Raw genomic sequence first — 18647 nt, 5'->3', positions numbered from 1 at the left:
TGTGTGGTTGTTGCGCTACAGTGTGTGGTTGTTGCTCTACAGTGTGCTCTACAGTGTGTTCTTCAGTGTGTGGTTGTTGCTCTACAGTGTGTTCTGCAGTGTGTGTGTGCATACCGTCAGCGGTGGTATCCAGCATGCTGGTGCGGCTCTGTCCTCGGGGCATCCCCCTGGTCATAGCATTGGGGGGCAGGTCCACCCTGGAGTCCACCCTTGAACCCCTCTCAGGGGTGTAGGACGTCACATCTGGGGGGACACTGTTCTCTGGAGGAGAAGGGACAAGGTTTAATACTCTGAGGTAAACTTACCTAAAGCTGTGGAGCTACAGACAATACATGTTCATTAAGAAAGTGTCTCTGAGGGTACGAAGAAGGGCTGTTATGTGTGTGCGCGCGCACCCTAGTGCGTGTGCGAGTCAGTTCTCCCAATGCATGTGCGTTGGATTAAATGTGTGCAGGGTGTGTTTGCCTTACCTATGTGCGGGGTGTGTGTGTTTACAGAGTGTGTGTGTGTGTGTGTGTGTTACCTATGCGTGTGCTTGCCAGTATGTCGGCCAGTGCTGAGGTGGGCTGGGGCTGCGTCTGAGTCTTATTTTCCCCGTGGGACAGGGTGGAGGAGGCGGAGGAGGAGGTGGAGGAACTCTGCACTGAGCGGTTGATCCAGTAGTCTGGGCTCTGGAGACTCTGGGCTAGCGCTGCACTCAGAGTCGCCTGGCGACGCAGAGAGCCTTCGTCCTCAGACGCTGACGATGTGTCTGACAGGGAGACAGAACGAGATGTATTTAGTAGATGACGCGTGGTGAGCTTTGTAGCACAAAATGGCTGCCTTGGCAGCACCCCAGGTGGGTTATATACAGTGTTTGTGGCCTTCTCTTATTGGGGCAGAAGCAGTGATAACCTAACCAACCATCCCTGGTCCTGATGATGAGCTACAGGGTATGCAGCATTTTGTCCCAACCCACACCTGAATCGACTCAACAAAGGTTGTCCAGTAACTGAGCATCTAGACTTTGAATATGCTAAATCAGGTGTGTTAGTGCTAGGCTTGGAACTAAAAGCCTGCACAGCGCGCACCCTGTATTTTAGCTCTCCGGGACCAGGGTTAGTTATTGAACACTACAGTGTACTACTCAAACATGGCAGGGTTGGGGTCAATTTCATTTCAATTCATAAAGTAAACCAAATTCCAATTCTAAAATCTCCTCATTGAAAAGCATTGAAGGGAATTGGAATTTCAGTGTACTTCCTGAATTGTGTGGAATTGAAATGGAATTGACCCCAACCCTCAAACATAGAACATAGTTTGATCTCTATGGTAGTGACCTGGAGGGGTGCAGTTGTCTACGGGTGACTGGACGAAGGCTGAGCGGCGCTTGGTGGGCATGGGCAGTGCCATCTTCTCCTCCTTGTGTTTGGCCAACGCTGCCTGTACCGCCTCCGTGTGGATATCTGACAGAGACGGTGAGAAAGAATGAGAACAAGATCAGGACCAAAAAACAGGGATGAGGAATGGAAAAAGTAGGTCAGTCACTGCATCAACTGTGTTCCACTAGACTCCTCTGTCACAATCAGAACCAACCACTATCCCTAAGCAAGGCAGCAGCTCCCACACCTACTATGGTGCCATGCATGTTAGAGGTCTGTGTCATTTTTATGAAATTGCACTTAAGTCTACTTCCCATGTAAATATCCTTTGCTATGTTGTTGCTTTTAAATCTGTAATTTCCTCTGAATGCACTGTGTTTTCTGCTAAATGAATGGCCTCATTGAGGACATTAACGTTTTCGGAATCTGAATCTGTGACATATGAATGTACAGTATGTGTCTGTCTGTACCTGATCTGTAGCGGTCATCCCTTGCCCCCCCGCTGCGGTTTCTGCGGCCCCCAGAGGAAGAAGAGGGGCCAGAGGCCTCAGGACTGGCAGGGCTACGGTCAGAGCTGGCAGGGCTGGGCTCACCACTGGTAGGGCCGGAGGACGACTGCTGCTGGACGTCTGGGAGAGGCAGATCCACACCTGGACAGAGAGGAACGAGGAGATACTCAGCACCTAGCTCTAACACACACACACACACACACACACTAGGGCTGGTCGATATGGCCAAAAATCATTTACTTTTTTTTCTCAAACTTACAGGCGATTCACAAAATACACTATATATACAAAAAAGTATCTGGACACTGCTTCAAATTAGTGGATTTGCCTATTTCAGCCACACACGTTGCTGACAGGTGTATAAAATCAAGCTCACAGCCATACAATCTCCATAGACAAACATTGGCAGTAGAATGGCCTTACTGAAGAGATCAGTGACTTTCAACGTGGCACTGTCATAGGATGCCACCTTTCCAACAAGTCCAGTTTGTCAAATTTCTGCTCTGCTAGAGCTGTCCCGGTCAACTGTAAGTTCTGTTATTGTGAAGTGGAAAAGTCTACGAGCCACAAAGTGGTAGGCAACACAAGTTCACAGAACAGGACCGCCAAGTTCTGAAGTGTGTAGTGCGTGAAAATGGTCTGTCCTCGGTTGCAGCACTCACTGCCGAGTTCCAAACTGCCTCTGGAAGCAACGTCAGAACAAGAACTGATCATCGGGAGCTTCATGAAATGGGTTTCCATGGCCAAGCAGTGGCACACAAGCTTAAGATCACCATGCCCAATATCAAGCGTTGTCTGGAGTGGTGTAAAACTCGCCACCATTGGACTCAGGAGCAATGGAAATGGGTTCTCTGAAGTGATGAATCACGCTTCACCATCTGGCAGTCCGACGGACTAATCTGGGTTTGGCAGATGCCAGGAGAACGCTATTTTCCCCAATGCATAGTGCCAACTGTAAAGTTTGGTGGGGGAAGAATAATGGTCTAGGGCTGTTTTTCATGGTTCGGGTTAGGCCCCTTAGTTCAAGTGAAGAGAAATCTTAACACGACAGCATACAATGACATTATAGATGATTCTGTGCTTCCAACTATGTGGCAACAGTTTGGGTAAGGACACTTCCTGTTTCAGCATGACAATGGCCCCGTGCACAAAGCGAGGTTCATAAAGAAATAGTTTGTCGAGATCAGTGTGGAAGAACTTGACTGGCTTGCACAGAGCCCTGACCTTAACTCCATCAAACACCTTTGGGATGAATTGGAACGCCGACTGTGAGCCAGGCCTAATCACCCAACATCAGTGCCCAACCCTCACTAATGCTCTTGTGGCTGAATGGAAGCAAGTCCCTGCAGTAATGTTCCATCAGTAATGGAAAGCATTCCCAGAAGAGTGGAGGCTGTTATAGCTTTTATCAAGATTTATTTATACAGCACATTTCAGACATGGAATGGAACTCAATGTGCTTTACAAGAAAATAAAAGCTGAAACATTTACTATACAACAAACATAAGATTAAAAAAACGAAAGAATGACAAACTGAACTACTAAAAAGCACCCTAAAGAAACGTTTTAAGATCTCCTTTTAAAAATGTCCAGTTTCAGTCTCCTCAGGCTCTCTGGCAGGCTATTCCAGAGGCTGTGGGCACAATAATTAAAGGCTGCCTCTCCATGCCTCTTGGTCCTAGGCTTTGGGATAGTTAAAAGGCTAGTGCCAGAGGACCTGAGGGACCAACTGGGTGCTTAACTTAAAAGCATGTCTGACATGCATTGAGGTGCACAGTCGTGGATTGATTTACAAAAAAACAATATAAGAATCTTAAAATGAACTTAATTTTTTTTTTTTTTACTCACATGCAGCCAGTACAGAGACCTTAAAACTGGTGTAATGTGTGCTCTCCATGTGGTCTTGGTCAGTACCCACGCTGCAGCATTCTGTATGCTTTACAGTTGAACAATGGCTTTCTTGGGTAGACCAGACAGGAGAGCATTACAGTATTCAAGCCTGCTTGTAATAAAAGCATGGATTAGTCTATCTGTATCAGCCGGAGAGAGAAACGGCCACAGCTTGGCAATGTAACCATGTGTATGTGACAAATAAAATTTGATTTGATGTTCCTCAGGTGTTTAAAAAAAAACATTTTTGGTTACATTCCTAATGTGCGATTCAAAATTTTGTTCAGAATCTAAAATAACACCTAGCTTTTTTACCTGGTGTTTTATCTCTATTGCCCGTGAATTAAAATGTGCGGCTAGATTCTCTCTCTGTGCTTTGACTCCAACAATAAGTACGTCGGCCTTGTCTTGATTTAGCTGGAGGAAGCTGTGAGCCAGCAGTCTTATGAATATTAAAAATCGCCCAACACATTGATTTTTTCATAGTTCTGAAGGAGTATAGACAATAGCTCAGATAAATCAGTGAAGAAAGTGGGGCAGTGCTTTGGTGGCCTATACAGGGTTACGACCAGCACTGGTGGCCGACATTTAAACAGTATATCATGATGCTCAAAAGACCCAAAGTTGCCAAATGAAATTTACTAATGAAAGCATTTGTAAAAATAGAGGCTGTCGCCCCACCCCTTTTCTCTTTTCTGATAGAGTATGGGGCGGCAGGTAGCCTAGTGGTTAGAGCATTGGACCAGTAACCGAAAGGTTACCCCGAGCTGACATGGTAAAAATATGTCGTTCTGCCCTTGAACAAGGCAGTTAACCCACTGTTCCTAGGCCTTCATTATAAATAAGAATTTGTTCTTAACTGACTTGCCTAGTTAAATAAAGGTTAAACAAATAAAAAATAAATGAAAAGCTGTAGTCCGGGGGGCAGCCATGTTTCCGTGAGAAACATGCAATCAACTTTGCGCTCAGTAAGGAGGTCATTCACGAGAAAGATTTTACTCCAGGCTGTATCACAACTGGCAGTGATTGGGAGTCCCATAGGGCGGAGCACAATTGGCCCTGCGTCGTCCGGGTTTGGCCTATGTAGGCCATCATTGTAAATAAGAATTTGTTCTTAACTGACTCGCCTTGTCAAATAAAGGTTAAATAAAAAATAAAAATCGTGATTGCTCTAACATTTAAAAGAGCCATGTCCAATTGGTGTGGGCCACTGCCCCCGGGGCATCTGCCTCGAGGTAAGCAATGGAATAACAACCACGTTCTGACAGAATGGTAGGAGATAACAGTTTGTAGAAACTCGTTAGAAGGCCCGAGTTAAAGGAAAATAAGTTAAGTTACTCATAGCGCCATTTCTACAGGAGTTTACATGCTTTCCAAGACCTGCCTTGCTTATTTTGAAAGGGAGAACTAGATCACTAACAGACCAGGTACGTCCATCCCTAAAACAGTTAGCGATGTTGCGAGAAATAATACTGGAAGCCCTGCGGTTAGGGTGAATCCAGTCTATTTTTTTTAAAAGTGCTGGTTGCTCCCACAGCAAATCAAAGTTTGTCACAAAAAGAGACATTCCTGTCGTTAAGTTTCTTCAAATACTCATCCAGGCCAATGAATCGGTTGAAATGTTCCGAACCCTTTCAGTAGCACGGGAGTAGGCCAGAGGTAACTATTCTCTTCCCTGTGCTAGTGACAGTGCTTAAAACGAAAGACGTTCAAACCTACGTGAGTGACAATGGTGGCAATATTGTAGTAGTTGGCCAGAACCGTGGGCACTAGGGAGTTGATGTCATGGGCACGGACTCCTGAGTGACAGTGGACCTTGGTCAGTCCAAAATCTCTCACCATCGATCTTCCCACAATGATGGTGGATGTGATGGAATCCGATGGGGAAGCAACCTGCTGAACTGTGGTAGCCGTGGGGGAGGGGGGTGCCACTGGGCTTCGGAGTTGAGCTTAACATTTGTCCGTTGGATTGGGACAGATCAACGCCACCCGACTCATTGACAGCTTTACTACAGGAGGCATTTAAAACTGAGATTTGGTTTGCCTGGGTTACAGCTAGGTCGGTGAACTTAGAAAGCAGGTTATCCTTTTCTTGCAACCGAGCTAACAGACGGAGGATCTCTTCCCTAAACTGCTTGATGGTGGTGCATTTAGGGCAGACAAATCCCTTGTCCATTTTACTGTTACACCATATCTTCCTTCTGTGATTGTGTGGAAACATCTCACTGACGCACATGTCCAGCTGTGGATAAAAACACTGGTGGGCTAGCACAGCAAGCATTAGCCTGATCCATTTTCATGATGGCTAGCAGCTATCTGCTACATCTCCATTTTTTGGGGTTTAATTTAAATAAGCGCCATTGTACAATTAAAGGTCTAATACACTGCATTTAATTATTTTTGCCAAATAGTTCAACCTGCTTTTTTTGTTGTTGCAATAATCACTGATCTGGCTTTCAAGTCAGTCTGTGAAAATGCAATTTTTTGTTACAAACTTAACTAGAACAATGCATAATGCACATCCACTAATAATGTCTAACTTCTTGTAGCAGGTCTCATCAACAATCTCTCAAGCCCACGAGCTAGTGATTAGCCAGCTAATCTTCATATTTCAGGTTTAGCCAACTTGGATCTATTTGCTAGCTAACAAGGTTGAACAGTTGGATTGCTTTGAACACACCCTTCTGTCTGTCTCCAACTGTTTGAAAAACACGTTAGCCTGTCCAGATGTTGAAATCAAGTGGCCGACCTTATTTCTCAAAATGAAAACGAGTTGCCAATTCCTTATTGATTAAACAGCTAGTATAACAGTCTTCGGCTAAAATGCTACTAGAGGTACATGGTGCCCCAATAATGCTGCGCACGACAAACAGCATACATTTTCCAGAATCAATGTTCAATGACACTCTCGTTTTAGTAGTGTCTGCTCTAAGCGCAATTAAAGTAGTGGTAAAATGGGTATCGTTAGAAAAGACCACTTCTTCTCTATTACAGTAAACTAAAGTCCCAATGTGTTTGAGTCCATATGACCAATTCTGTTGGACCAAACCTCAAATGCAAATAGCGAGTTAAAACCACTTGTCAGGGAGGAAGATGTGATATCTCAACGTTGTTGGCGTGAGAGGTTTCACTTTCTAAAATCTGTCCAAAATAAGACCAATGCTTTTCTTTGGGCTTATTTTACACCTAAGCTTGTCGTCTGTTTTCCTGCCTTTGGGACAACAACTCCCATTGTTAGGGCTGAGACGTGCATCTCGTCATCATATAAAGATCTCTGTTAAAAATGGAAAGGCGCACAGAGGAACGAAGGAGACGAGACCAAAAATACAACATGAGAACAAGCGTACATAAACGCTCATAAAAAATGAAAACTAAACCTCGATTCTGCAATACAGGCATTTGCAATATCGAGCAAAAAATACATTAAAATTAATGTATTTACAGTGCCTTGCGAAAGTATTCGGCCCCCTTGAACTTTGCGACCTTTTGCCACATTTCAGGCTTCAAACATAAAGATATAAAACTGTATTTTTTTGTGAAGAATCAACAACAAGTGGGACACAATCATGAAGTGGAACGACATTTATTGGATATTTCTAACTTTTTTAACAAATCAAAAACTGAAAAATTGGGCGTGCAAAATTATTCAGCCCCCTTAAGTTAATACTTTGTAGCGCCCCCTTTTGCTGTGATTACAGCTGTAAGTCGCTTGGGGTATGTCTCTATCAGTTTTGCACATCGAGAGACTGAATTTTTTTCCCATTCCTCCTTGCAAAACAGCTCGAGCTCAGTGAGGTTGGATGGAGAGCATTTGTGAACAGCAGTTTTCAGTTCATTCCACAGATTCTCGATTGGATTCAGGTCTGGACTTTGACTTGGCTATTCTAACACCTGGATATGTTTATTTTTGAACCATTCCATTGTAGATTTTGCTTTATGTTTTGGATCATTGTCTTGTTGGAAGACAAATCTCCGTCCCAGTCTCAGGTCTTTTGCAGACTCCATCAGGTTTTCTTCCAGAATGGTCCTGTATTTGGCTCCATCCATCTTCCCATCAATTTTAACCATCTTCCCTGTCCCTGCTGAAGAAAAGCAGGCCCAAACCATGATGCTGCCACCACCATGTTTGACAGTGGGGATGGTGTGTTCAGGGTGATGAGCTGTGTTGCTTTTACGCCAAACATAATGTTTTGCATTGTTGCCAAAAAGTTCAATTTTGGTTTCATCTGACCAGAGCACCTTCTTCCACATGTTTGGTGTGTCTCCCAGGTGGCTTGTGGCAAACTTTAACCGACACTTTTTATGGATATCTTTAAGAAATGGCTTTCTTCTTGCCACTCTTCCATAAAGGCCAGATTTGTGCAATATACGACTGATTGTTGTCCTATGGACAGAGTCTCCCACCTCAGCTGTAGATCTCTGCAGTTCATCCAGAGTGATCATGGTCCTCTTGGCTGCATCTCTGATCAGTCTTCTCCTTGTATGAGCTGAAAGTTTAGAGGGACGGCCAGGTCTTGGTAGATTTGCAGTGGTCTGATACTCCTTCCATTTCAATATTATCGCTTGCACAGTGCTCCTTGGGATGTTTAAAGCTTGGGAAATCTTTTTGTATCCAAATCCGGCTTTAAACTTCTTCACAACAGTATCTCGGACCTGCCTGGTGTGTTCCTTGTTCTTCATGATGCTCTCTGCGCTTTTGACGGACCTCTGAGACTATCACAGTGCAGGTGCATTTATACGGACACTTGATTACACACAGGTGGATTGTATTTATCATCATTAGTCATTTAGGTCAACATTGGATCATTCAGAGATCCTCACTGAACTTCTGGAGAGAGTTTGCTGCACTGAAAGTAAAGGGGCTGAATAATTTTGCACGCCCAATTTTTCAGTTTTTGATTTGTTAAAAAAGTTTGAAATATCCAATAAATGTCGTTCCACTTCATGATTGTGTCCCACTTGTTGTTGATTCTTGACAAAAAAATACAGTTTTATATCTTTATGTTTGAAGCCTGAAATGTCGCAAAGTTCAAGGGGGCCGAATACTTTCGCAAGGCACTGTAATATACCGCCCAGCACTAACACACCCACACAAACATTCGCTGACACGCACGTTGCACACGCAGACACACAATTTTGCATTGGTCAGGTAACTCTTGAAACAATATTTAATTTGATATAACCTTACTACTAACTAACAGACCACTTACAGTTGAAGTCGGAAGTTTACATAAAGTAGTTTTAATGACTCCAACCTAAGTGTTTCAACCACTCCACAAATGTATTGTTAACAAACTATAGGTTTGGCAAGTCGGTTAGGACATCTACTTTGTGCATGACACAAGTCATTTTTACAGACAGATTATTTCACTTATAATTCACTGTACCACAATTCCAGTGGGTCAGAAGTTTACATACACTAAATTGACTGTGTCTTTAAACAGCTTGGAAAATTCCAGAAAATTATGTCGTGGCTTTAGACGCTTCTGATAGGTTAATTGACATCATTTGAGTCAATTGGAGGTGTACCTTTGGATGTATTTCAGGGTCTACCTTCAAACTCATTGCCTCTTTGCTTGACATCATGGGAAAATCAAAAGAAATCAGCCAAAACCTCAGGAGGTCCAGGCCTTTATGGCAAGACAGAAGCAACTCATTAAAATTCACATGACAGCCTGCTTGGAATGTGCCAAAAGGTACCTAAAGACTCTCAGACCATGAGAAACAAGATTCTCTGGTCTGATGAAACTAAGATTGAACCTGAATTGGCCTGAACGCCAAGCATAACATCTGGAGGAAAACAGGCACCGCTCATCACCTGGCCAATACCATCCCTAATGGTAAGGCCTGGTGACAGCATCGTGCAGTGGTGATGTTCTTGGGGACCTTCAATGCTGCAGAAATGTTTTGGTACTCTTCCCCAGATCTGTGCTTCAACACCTTCCTGTCACAGAGCTCTACGGACAATTACTTCGACCTCATGGCTTGGTTTTTCCTCAAACGTTCACTGTCAACTGTTGGACCTTTATATAGACAGGTGTGTGCCTTTCCAAATCATCTCCAACTATTTGAATTTACCACAGGTGGACTCTAATTAAGGATGATCAGTGGAAACAGGATGTACCTGAGCTCAATTTCTAGTGTCATAGCATAGGGTCTGAATACCTATGTAAATAAGTTATTTCTGTTTCTCATTTTTATTAATGAACATGCATATCTAAAAAGCTGTTTTCGCTTTCTCATTATGGGGTATTGTGTGTAGATTGATGAGGATTTTTTATGTATTTAATCAATTTTAGAATAAGGCGTTAACGTAACAAAATGTGGAAAAGGGGAAGGGGTCTGAATAATGTAGATACTGTAGAATTGATTCATCTAGCTCTAAACTCACGATGGCAGGTAGTCAGTTAGTCAGCCAACAGAGTACCACTGAATGATGTCCATGTCAAGTTTGTGGTGTGACCATCCCTGTACTGCTCAGAAAAAAAGCAGAAGAAAGCAGATATGGCCTAACAGGCTTTGAGGGAAGTAGCTCACAGTTTTTAGTTTGTTTGTCATCTCGAACCAGTGGCCCAGAGGGACCTCTTGGGTCTTTAGTTGTTTCTACTCCCCAGTTGACCACAGCTCTCTGTTCAATTGGTTGGTTGTTCTCCCCAGTTTACCTCAGCTATGTCACATTGTGGTTCTGTGTTTTCTGTGGACACAGTTGAATGGGGGGAACGTAAATACATTTGAAGTCGGAAGTTTACATACACCTTAGTCAAATAGATTTAAACTCACAATTCCTGACATTTGATCTGAGTAAAAAATTCCCTGTCTTAGGTCAGTTAGGATCACCAATTTATTTTAAGAATGTGAAATGTCAGAATAATAGTGGAGAGAATTATTTATTTCAGCTTTTATTTCTTTCATCGCATTCCCAGTGGGTCAGAAGTTTACATACTGTACACTCAATTAGTATTTGGTAGCATTGCCTTTAAATTGTTTAACTTGGGTCAAATGTTTCGAGTAGCCTTCCACAAGCTTCCCACAATAAGTTGGCTGAATTTTGGCCCATTCCTCCTGACAGAGCTGGCGTAACTGAGTCAGGTTTGTAGGCCTCCTTGCTCACACACGCCTTTTCAGTTCTGCCCACAAATCTTCTATAGTATTGAGGTCAGGGCTTTGTGATGGCCACTCCAATACCTTGTCTGTGTTGTCCTTAAGCCATTTTGCCACAACTTTGGAAGTATGCTTGGGGTCATTGTCCATTTGGAAGACCCATTTGCGACCAAACTTGAACTTACTGACTGATGTCTTGAGATGTTGCTTAAATATAGCCACATAATTTTCCCGTCTCATGATGCCATCTATTTTGTGAAGTGCACCAGTCCCTTCTGCAGCAAAGCACCCCCACAACATGATGCTGCCACCCCGTGCTTCACGGTTGGGATGGTGTTCTTCGGCTTGCAAGCCTCCTTCCTTGCTGAATATTATGGCCAAACAGTTCTATTTTTGTTTCATCCAACCAGAGGACATTTCTCCAAAAAGTACGATCTTTGTCCCCATGTGCAGTTGCAAACCGTAGTCTGGATTTTTTTATGGCGGTTTTGGAGCAGTTGCTTCTTCCTTGCTGAGCGGCCTTTCAGGTTATGTCGATATAGGACTCGTTTTACTGTGGATATAGTACTTTTGTACCTCTTTCCTCCAGCATCTTCACAAGGTCCTTTGTTGTTGTTCTGGGATTGATTTGCACTTTTCGTACCAAAGTACGTTCATCTCTAGGAGACAGAATGCGTCTTCTTCCTGAGTGGTATGACGGCTGTGTGGTCCCATGGTGTTTATACTTGCGTACTATTGTTTGTACAGATAAACGTGGTACCTTCAAGCGTTTGGAAATTTGTTGGAAAAATGACTTGTCATGCACAAACTAGATGTCCTAACCGACTTGCCAAAACTATAGTTTGTTAACAAGAAATCTGTGGAGTGGTTGAAAAACGAGATTTAATGACTCCAACCTAAGTGTATGTAAACTTCCGACTTCAACTGCACATATGGTCACTGTGGGGACGATGTTGTCGATGCACTTATTAATGAAGCTGGTGACTGACGTGGTAAACTCCTCAATGCCATTGAATGAATCCCGGAACATATTCCAGTCTGTGTTAGCAAAACAGTCCTGTAGCTTAGCATCTGCTTCATCGGACCACTTCTGAATTGAGTGTCACTGGTACTTCCGGTTTGAGTTTTTGCTTGTAAGCAGGAATCAGGAGGATAGAGTTAATCTCAGATTTGCGAAATGGAGGGCGAAGGAGAGCTTTGTATGCATCTCTGTGTGTCCAGTAAAGGTTATTGTTTTTTCCCTTGTAGTTGCACAGGTGACATGGTGGTAGAAATGAGGTAAGATGGATTTCATTTTTTCTGCATTAAATCACTGGCCACTAGGAGCTTCGCTTCTGGGTGAGCATTTTCTTGTTTACCTATGGCCCTACACAGCTTGTTGAGTGCGGTCTTAGTGCCAGCATCAGTTTGTGGTGGTAAGCAGACAGGTATGAAAAATATAGATCTCTTGTAAATAGTATGGTCTACAGCTTATCATGAGGCATTCTAACTCAGGCGAGCAGAACCTCGAGACTTACTTAATATTAGAGATTGCCCACGAGCTGTTAACAAAGAGACACATACCCAGCCCTTGGGTTTATGAGACGCTGCCGTTCTGTCCTGCCAATGTATAGAAAAAACAGCTAGATTTATATTAACCATGTCCTCGTTTGAAATTTAAAACGGTAAAGGTTAGGTACCGGCTTATGTTTAGAGTAAGGGTTTAGGGTAGGGTCGTCTGAAGGATTTCACTAAGCATCCACCATTGTACTTCGTTTGAGCAGCAATGCAGCTGTTCCGTCATCCACCACTAGAGTGCAGCAGAGAGCCATAAACTCTCCCATCGCCATAGGAACAAACAGAGGGAGGTCAAAAACAGATATAGTGGAAAAACAATCATGGAGAAGTCCGTTCAGTAACCCACTATTTATGGAACAGTTTTGGCCTATCTGTGCATTCTTTCCCCATAAAAATGACTTGTTGGTACAAAACTGACTTAGTTGATGAGTTTGGTCATTGCTGTCAGTTGGATTGAAAAGGCATTTGTTTGAGTCTGGGGTTAGGCTGAAAACAGATAGTCATGTCTTGTTCTCTCTGCTACTATATCATCTGTGCGTGGATGACAAATATCAAGGGAGGTCAGAAGAAGAGAGCAATGAGGATGAAGACAATAGTGGAGGAGGAGGAGGAGGAGGAGGAGGAGGAGGAGGAGGGACTGAAAAGACGAGAGAGGAGATGTCGTATGAAGAATTTATAAAAGGACAACGACTAAAGGGACAGAAAGAAAAAGATAAGAGGGGGAGATGCGTCTTACTGAGGAAGGTGAAAAGAGAAGGAGGAGGAGAAGGAGAGAAGAGAAAGGCCTGTACTTACTGGTGATCTGAGGGAGGAAAGGGGCCAGCAGCCTGGCTCGTTTCTTCTCATAGCCCTTCTGTGTGATGTCACCTAGCAGAGAAGAGAACAGGATAAAAGATAAGAGGGGGAGATGCATTAGTCACCAGTCAGTCAACACACACTACCATCAATCAATCAATCAACAAATCCATACACACACACACACACACACACTGACTGTCTGGGGTTTGAGTATTAGGCCTTGATTGATTGATAAACACTATTACAATCAATTAAGATATAGGGCATCAAGATTGAGAGAACACTAACTCTAAAGTCTCTGATTATAGACATGCACACGCTGGTCATCACCCCCGCCCCCCCCCCCCTGTATTTTTCCAGTTTTATTAACAGGGAGAAACATGAAATAAGGAGGGAGACCGATAGAGGACAGAGAAGTGTGTTGGGACTGGGTTTCGATCCCATGCGGTCAGGGGATTGCCTAGGTGCCGAGGGCGGCAACCTTAACCGCTCAACCACTCTCAGGCATCCTAACACACGTCAAAAAACCTTCCAGGGGAGATTCCGTCAGCTTCGGGTACAGCTTCACATGTCCTGTGGCTCACTGCAAACAGAAACTAATGTTCATTTGTCACGTGCGTCGTAAAACAACAGGTGTAGGCTAACAGTGAAATGATTACTTCAGGGTCCTTATCCAACAATGCACAGTAGAAAAAAATAACAAATATTGAAATAGTGACACGAGGAATAAACACACAGTGAATAATGAATAATAATATTGAGTAAAAAAGGATCAGGCACGATTATCGTTTCCCCTCCTCAGTGGACAAATATGACAAGAGCACACAAACCCCAGGGCAGGACAAGCAACTAACAAAAGTTATTACAGCTACGGTTATAGTCTCCCACCAGAGAACAATACCAAAGTAGCTAATCGAGCCACAGAATAGTAAACATGGACATGGCTTGCATCTCAAATGGCACCCTATTCCCTACTATATATAGGACACTACTTCTGGCCCCTCGGGTAACATTTGGGATTGTAGCCATGGCAAAAAAAAAAGCAAAGCGGAAGCAATGGGAGGTAGTTTCACATGGAACCCAACTCCCCCCTCTCCTCTTTTCCCCTATTCTTCATTCTCTAGGGGGGGGGGGGGGGGTGTGGGGGTAGAGGGGAAGGGGGAGAGCCAAACGCCCAGCCCTCCCACAACCGCAAAGTCCAAACACTCCCTAGGCTCCCCCAAAACACACACACGCACGGGCACGCAGGCAGGCACGGGCGCGTACACACTCACACACATCCCCTTATCTGTGACCAGCGATAGCGTCACAGGGAGAGATAAGAGTCAGTCTAAGTGGAGTAGAGAGGAGGCCTGGGGGTCTGTATCTCCGCATCCCATTCCTCCTAAACCTCCCTTAAAACTGTGATGATTTGAAAAACATTTTTTTTAATAGAAACTCAGATGTTTTAGGCTTAGTTATAGTGAAACATGTCAACTCTGGTCTTCATTTTGACAGTTTGTTGCAAAAGTGATGTATTTTGATATTTTAGTAGGACATCTAACTCTTTTTGCCCCTAATGGTTCAACTCTACCATTGAAATCATGACGTAGAGCCTCTCAGTCATCTCAAGATGAGATGAAATACGGCATGAAATACACTCCCTTCTAGATGTGCTGGGTGGTACCACCTCAAAGCTAACTATAAAAGCAAGTGACGGCGCCGCGCCTTATTTGGCAATGGTCGTGATAAGTGGGGTGTGCCAAAATATTTTGCATATGACACTTCCTTGACTAGACGACTGACGTATCACAACATTTGTTTTTAAAAGCAGTAAGGCACATTTCCGCATATGACCAAATTCAAAGTTTCTGCTTAGCGTGCTTTTACCAAGAAAGAAAACGTATAGGCTATGAGGATTACACGCTTATACTCATAGCTACATCCATCGTAATAATGGGCAAAGGCTGAAATTGGGGTTGAGAGTTACCCTTTAAGGCATCCGCATGCTTCCATCCGAAACAGTGCGACACAGCTTGTGCATGAATTATGTACGGTTTTGGTCTTTGGGCAAGGTTTTTTTTTTCTGTCTGTTCGTGCACACGTCATTTATTCTTGAGCAAAGTCGAACTTCGGGAGCCGAAGTCTTACGCCCCTTCGTTAGTGATTCGTCAAATGTAAGGGTAAATCGAGGCTCTTCTTCTTCTCGATTCAGCCTGAAACTCAGTGTGGATTCAAAATGGCGAACGACAACAACTTGCAGCGTCGCTTGGTCGAGGAGGTACAGAAGTATCTGCACCTCTACGATTCCAGCCCTTGCATCATATAAAGACTAGCATGTAAAGGCCAGTTCATCTTGAAGTACACAAAATGTTTCTCCTCATCAATTATGCGCATTTGTTGAACCAGCATTGCATACACACACCCCCCCCCCCCCCGTTGTTCCTTCTCTGTTGAGTGGTCGCACTGACTATCTTCTCCCTTCACTCTCCTTTTATATGTGTTGCTAGGTAAAGTGAATTTAGTAGATACCGGGCCATTTTCCATTTTCTCGCCAGTCAAGTGTCTCTCTGAACACCATATTATTTCTACAGCGCGCGCCTCTTCCTTGCTTGGGTGTCGTCGTCACTTCCTTGTTTGGCCGTAGTTGAGTATTACCAGCACTATTTCCGCTCTTCCCCTTTTCAAGCAAACGTCTTTAAAGGGAGTATGCGAGCGAGCACGCTCGTTCAGTTTGCTTAGCCAGGTTCTACTAGGCGCCAGCCGAACCTGTCTGGGACGGCTTTATACCCCTACACCACCTCCTACCTCCCACTGACTTGTGGAGGGACAGGGGTGGTGTGTGCTGCAGCCCAGACTAGAGGAAGATAAACGTACAATGAGAGAAACTGGTTGGGGAAGTGAGAAGGAACAAATAACGCGAGGGAGCGAGAGAGAGAGACACCGATGGAGGCGTTTGATAAGCTGCTGGGCCTGGGGTGGTGTGTGTTTTATCTTGAAGGCACCGGCATCTCGCTCTCTCTCTCTCTCTGCGCTTGATATTACCGAGTAGAACAACAACTATTGAACATGAGAACTACTGCTGTGGGTTGTTTTTGGGGACAGTATTATTTGCAACGTCAAATCAGAGAAATGGGGCAGGGGCCACAAGAGCGAGAGAGAGAGAAAGTAAGAGTGACTGCAGGGGTGAGAAAGAGTAACAAAAAGAGAGACCTAGTGGGAAAAATAGAAAGAGTGACAGAGAGAAGGAGAGTAACAGAGTGATAGGTAGAGAAACCAACAAAGTGGGAGGAGAGAGAGAGAGAGAGAGAGTTCTGAGTGCTTTTTCATTCTGTGTCAGAGTGCTGTAGGAGCTCCCAGTATTCAGCAATGTGTTCATGCCTGGATACACACATTGTTACCGCTGCCTGAAAATCTGGCACGGAAACAGCAACTACAAGACACACACAAACAGGGACACACACACACACCCACACACAAACGTACGCAAAGGCCTACATTACAGACAAACACACTCTTTCCGTCTTTCACACACAAACACACAGAGAGGGAGTTGGCCCCACGCTCTGCCACAGTAAGTGGTAGATTGATGTTAGTGAGGAGTAGTGGACTGGAGCTCCATTGTGTGAGAGAGAGTTCTGGCCTACTCCAAGCATGAGCTCTGAACTGTGACTGATGTTGGGTCATTAACACAGAGAGACAGAGGGGTGCCTGTACTGGTGATGGGGTGGGACACAACAACAGGCACAGACTGGCACTACCACACAGCACCACCATAGACAGCAGCAGACATCCAGACCTGGAGTTGGAGCTGGGCAGACAGAGTGGGCTGTGACCTGGTCAAGTCTGCACTCACCAACAGCTTGTGAGCAACACTTGCTACAGTTTGTGTATTAGAGAGAGATATAAATAATGCTTTTGGAAAAACTGTTGCATGTTTTGAGAAATGTTTGTGTGTGTGTGCGCGTGCGTGCGTGTGTGCGTGTGCGAGAGGTCTAAGGGCAGGATATGAGCGTTACCCCACCCCGTCTCCCTTGCCAAAAGCAGTTCGCAGTTTATTGAGACTACAGGAATGTGCACCAAATGGCACCCCATTCCTGAAATAGTGCACCACTTTTGACTAGGGCACATAGGGCTCTGGACAAAAGTGGTGCACTATATAGGGAATAATGTGCCATTTGGGACACCACCTAAAGGAATGTGCTGATGGGAGAACAGTCTCCTAACTGACTGGGCCAACTGGCTCACTGGACAAACTGTGTGTGTGAGATTCTGATAGTGTGTGTGTATGCGCGTGCGTGCACAGTGCTTTTCTGTGGTGTGTGGGTGATGCTATTCTGCGGAGTGTGTGAATGTGTGTAACGCTGGAGCAGGTTAATGCAGGGTGGGAGGGTTACAGTGTTTAGAAGAATGAGTGCTGAATTAGCTAGCGATGCAGTGGCACGGTGGGCCACCAGATCCATATGTGTCAGCACAGCAGCACCAGCACTGCAATATATCGAATTCATATGAATGTATGTTTTTGCGTGATATTCCAAACGCATGTATCGCAAGAATCAAGGCTTTGTTCTTTTTATGGGCATTTATGTCCGCTTGTTTTCATGTTGTATTTTTGGTCTCGTCTCCTTCGCTCCTGTGCTGTGTTCACCTTCCCATTTACACCAGAGATCGGTGTATAATGACGAGATGCATCTCCGCCCTAACAATGGGAGCTGTTGTACCAAAGGCGGGAAGGCAGGCGTCAAGCTTAGGTCCCAAATAAGCCCATAGAAATGCATTGGCCTTATTTTGAACATATTTTAGAAAGTGAAACCTCTCGCTTCGCCTCTTCTTCTGGTTTACAAACACTAAGCCCCTCCCCTGCCTCTCACGCCAACAACGTTGAGAGATCACATCTTCCTCTCTGACAAGCGGTTTCAACTCGACATTTGCATTTGAGGTTTGGTGCAACAGAATTGGTCATATGGACACAAACACATTGTTGACTTTATTTTACTGTAATAAAGGAGAAGTGATCTTTTCTAACGATACTCTTTTTATGTCTCAACTACTATAATTGCATTCAGAGCAGACACTACTAAAACAAGAGTATCAATGAACATTGATTCTGGAAAATGTATGCTCAGTTTGTTCCGCGTGGCATTGGGGTACCACGTACCGTACCGCTAGCAGCATTTTAGCCAAAGACTAAATGTGTAATAAGCAGTGTTGAGTTTGAGACCACCTAAAACGAGACCGACTCAAGACCAGAGCAAATAGAGTTTGAGTCATGACCGAGACCGGGAGGGGGAGCGAGAGCGAGTCATGACCGAGACCGGGAGGGGGAGCGAGAGCGGGTCATGACCGAGACCGGGAGGGGGAGCGAGAGCGAGTCATGACCGAGACCGGGAGGGGGAGCGAGACCGAGTCATGACCGGGAGCGAGACCGAGTCATGACCGGGAGCGAGACAGA

The 18647-nt window shown here is 44.5% G+C and overlaps 1 protein-coding gene across 3 annotated transcripts in view; it reads right to left on the bottom strand.

The window, feature by feature from the left end:
- LOC110491053 (disco-interacting protein 2 homolog B-A) overlaps positions 1-18647 on the bottom strand; it is a 78624-nt gene that overhangs the window by 33065 nt on the left and 26912 nt on the right. For all 3 annotated transcript variants that reach the window (XR_016487259.1, XM_036946808.2, XM_090202670.1), the window contains 5 exons: positions 13214-13285; positions 1832-2011; positions 1320-1445; positions 524-751; positions 115-261 (listed from right to left, as the gene is read on the bottom strand). Coding sequence is in view for 2 of the 3 variants with exons in the window: in XM_036946808.2 (XP_036802703.2) it covers positions 115-261; positions 524-751; positions 1320-1445; positions 1832-2011; positions 13214-13285 (753 nt within the window). In the remaining variant the exon portion in view is untranslated. The remainder of the gene's footprint in view (positions 1-114; positions 262-523; positions 752-1319; positions 1446-1831; positions 2012-13213; positions 13286-18647) is intronic.

Source organism: Oncorhynchus mykiss, chromosome 16, assembly GCF_057628025.1.
Source record: "Oncorhynchus mykiss isolate SJ-2025 chromosome 16, ASM5762802v1, whole genome shotgun sequence".
Taxonomy (NCBI): domain Eukaryota; kingdom Metazoa; phylum Chordata; class Actinopteri; order Salmoniformes; family Salmonidae; genus Oncorhynchus; species Oncorhynchus mykiss.
The sequence above is the reverse complement of the archived record's forward strand: the minus strand, read 5'-3'. Positions and strand labels throughout refer to the sequence as shown.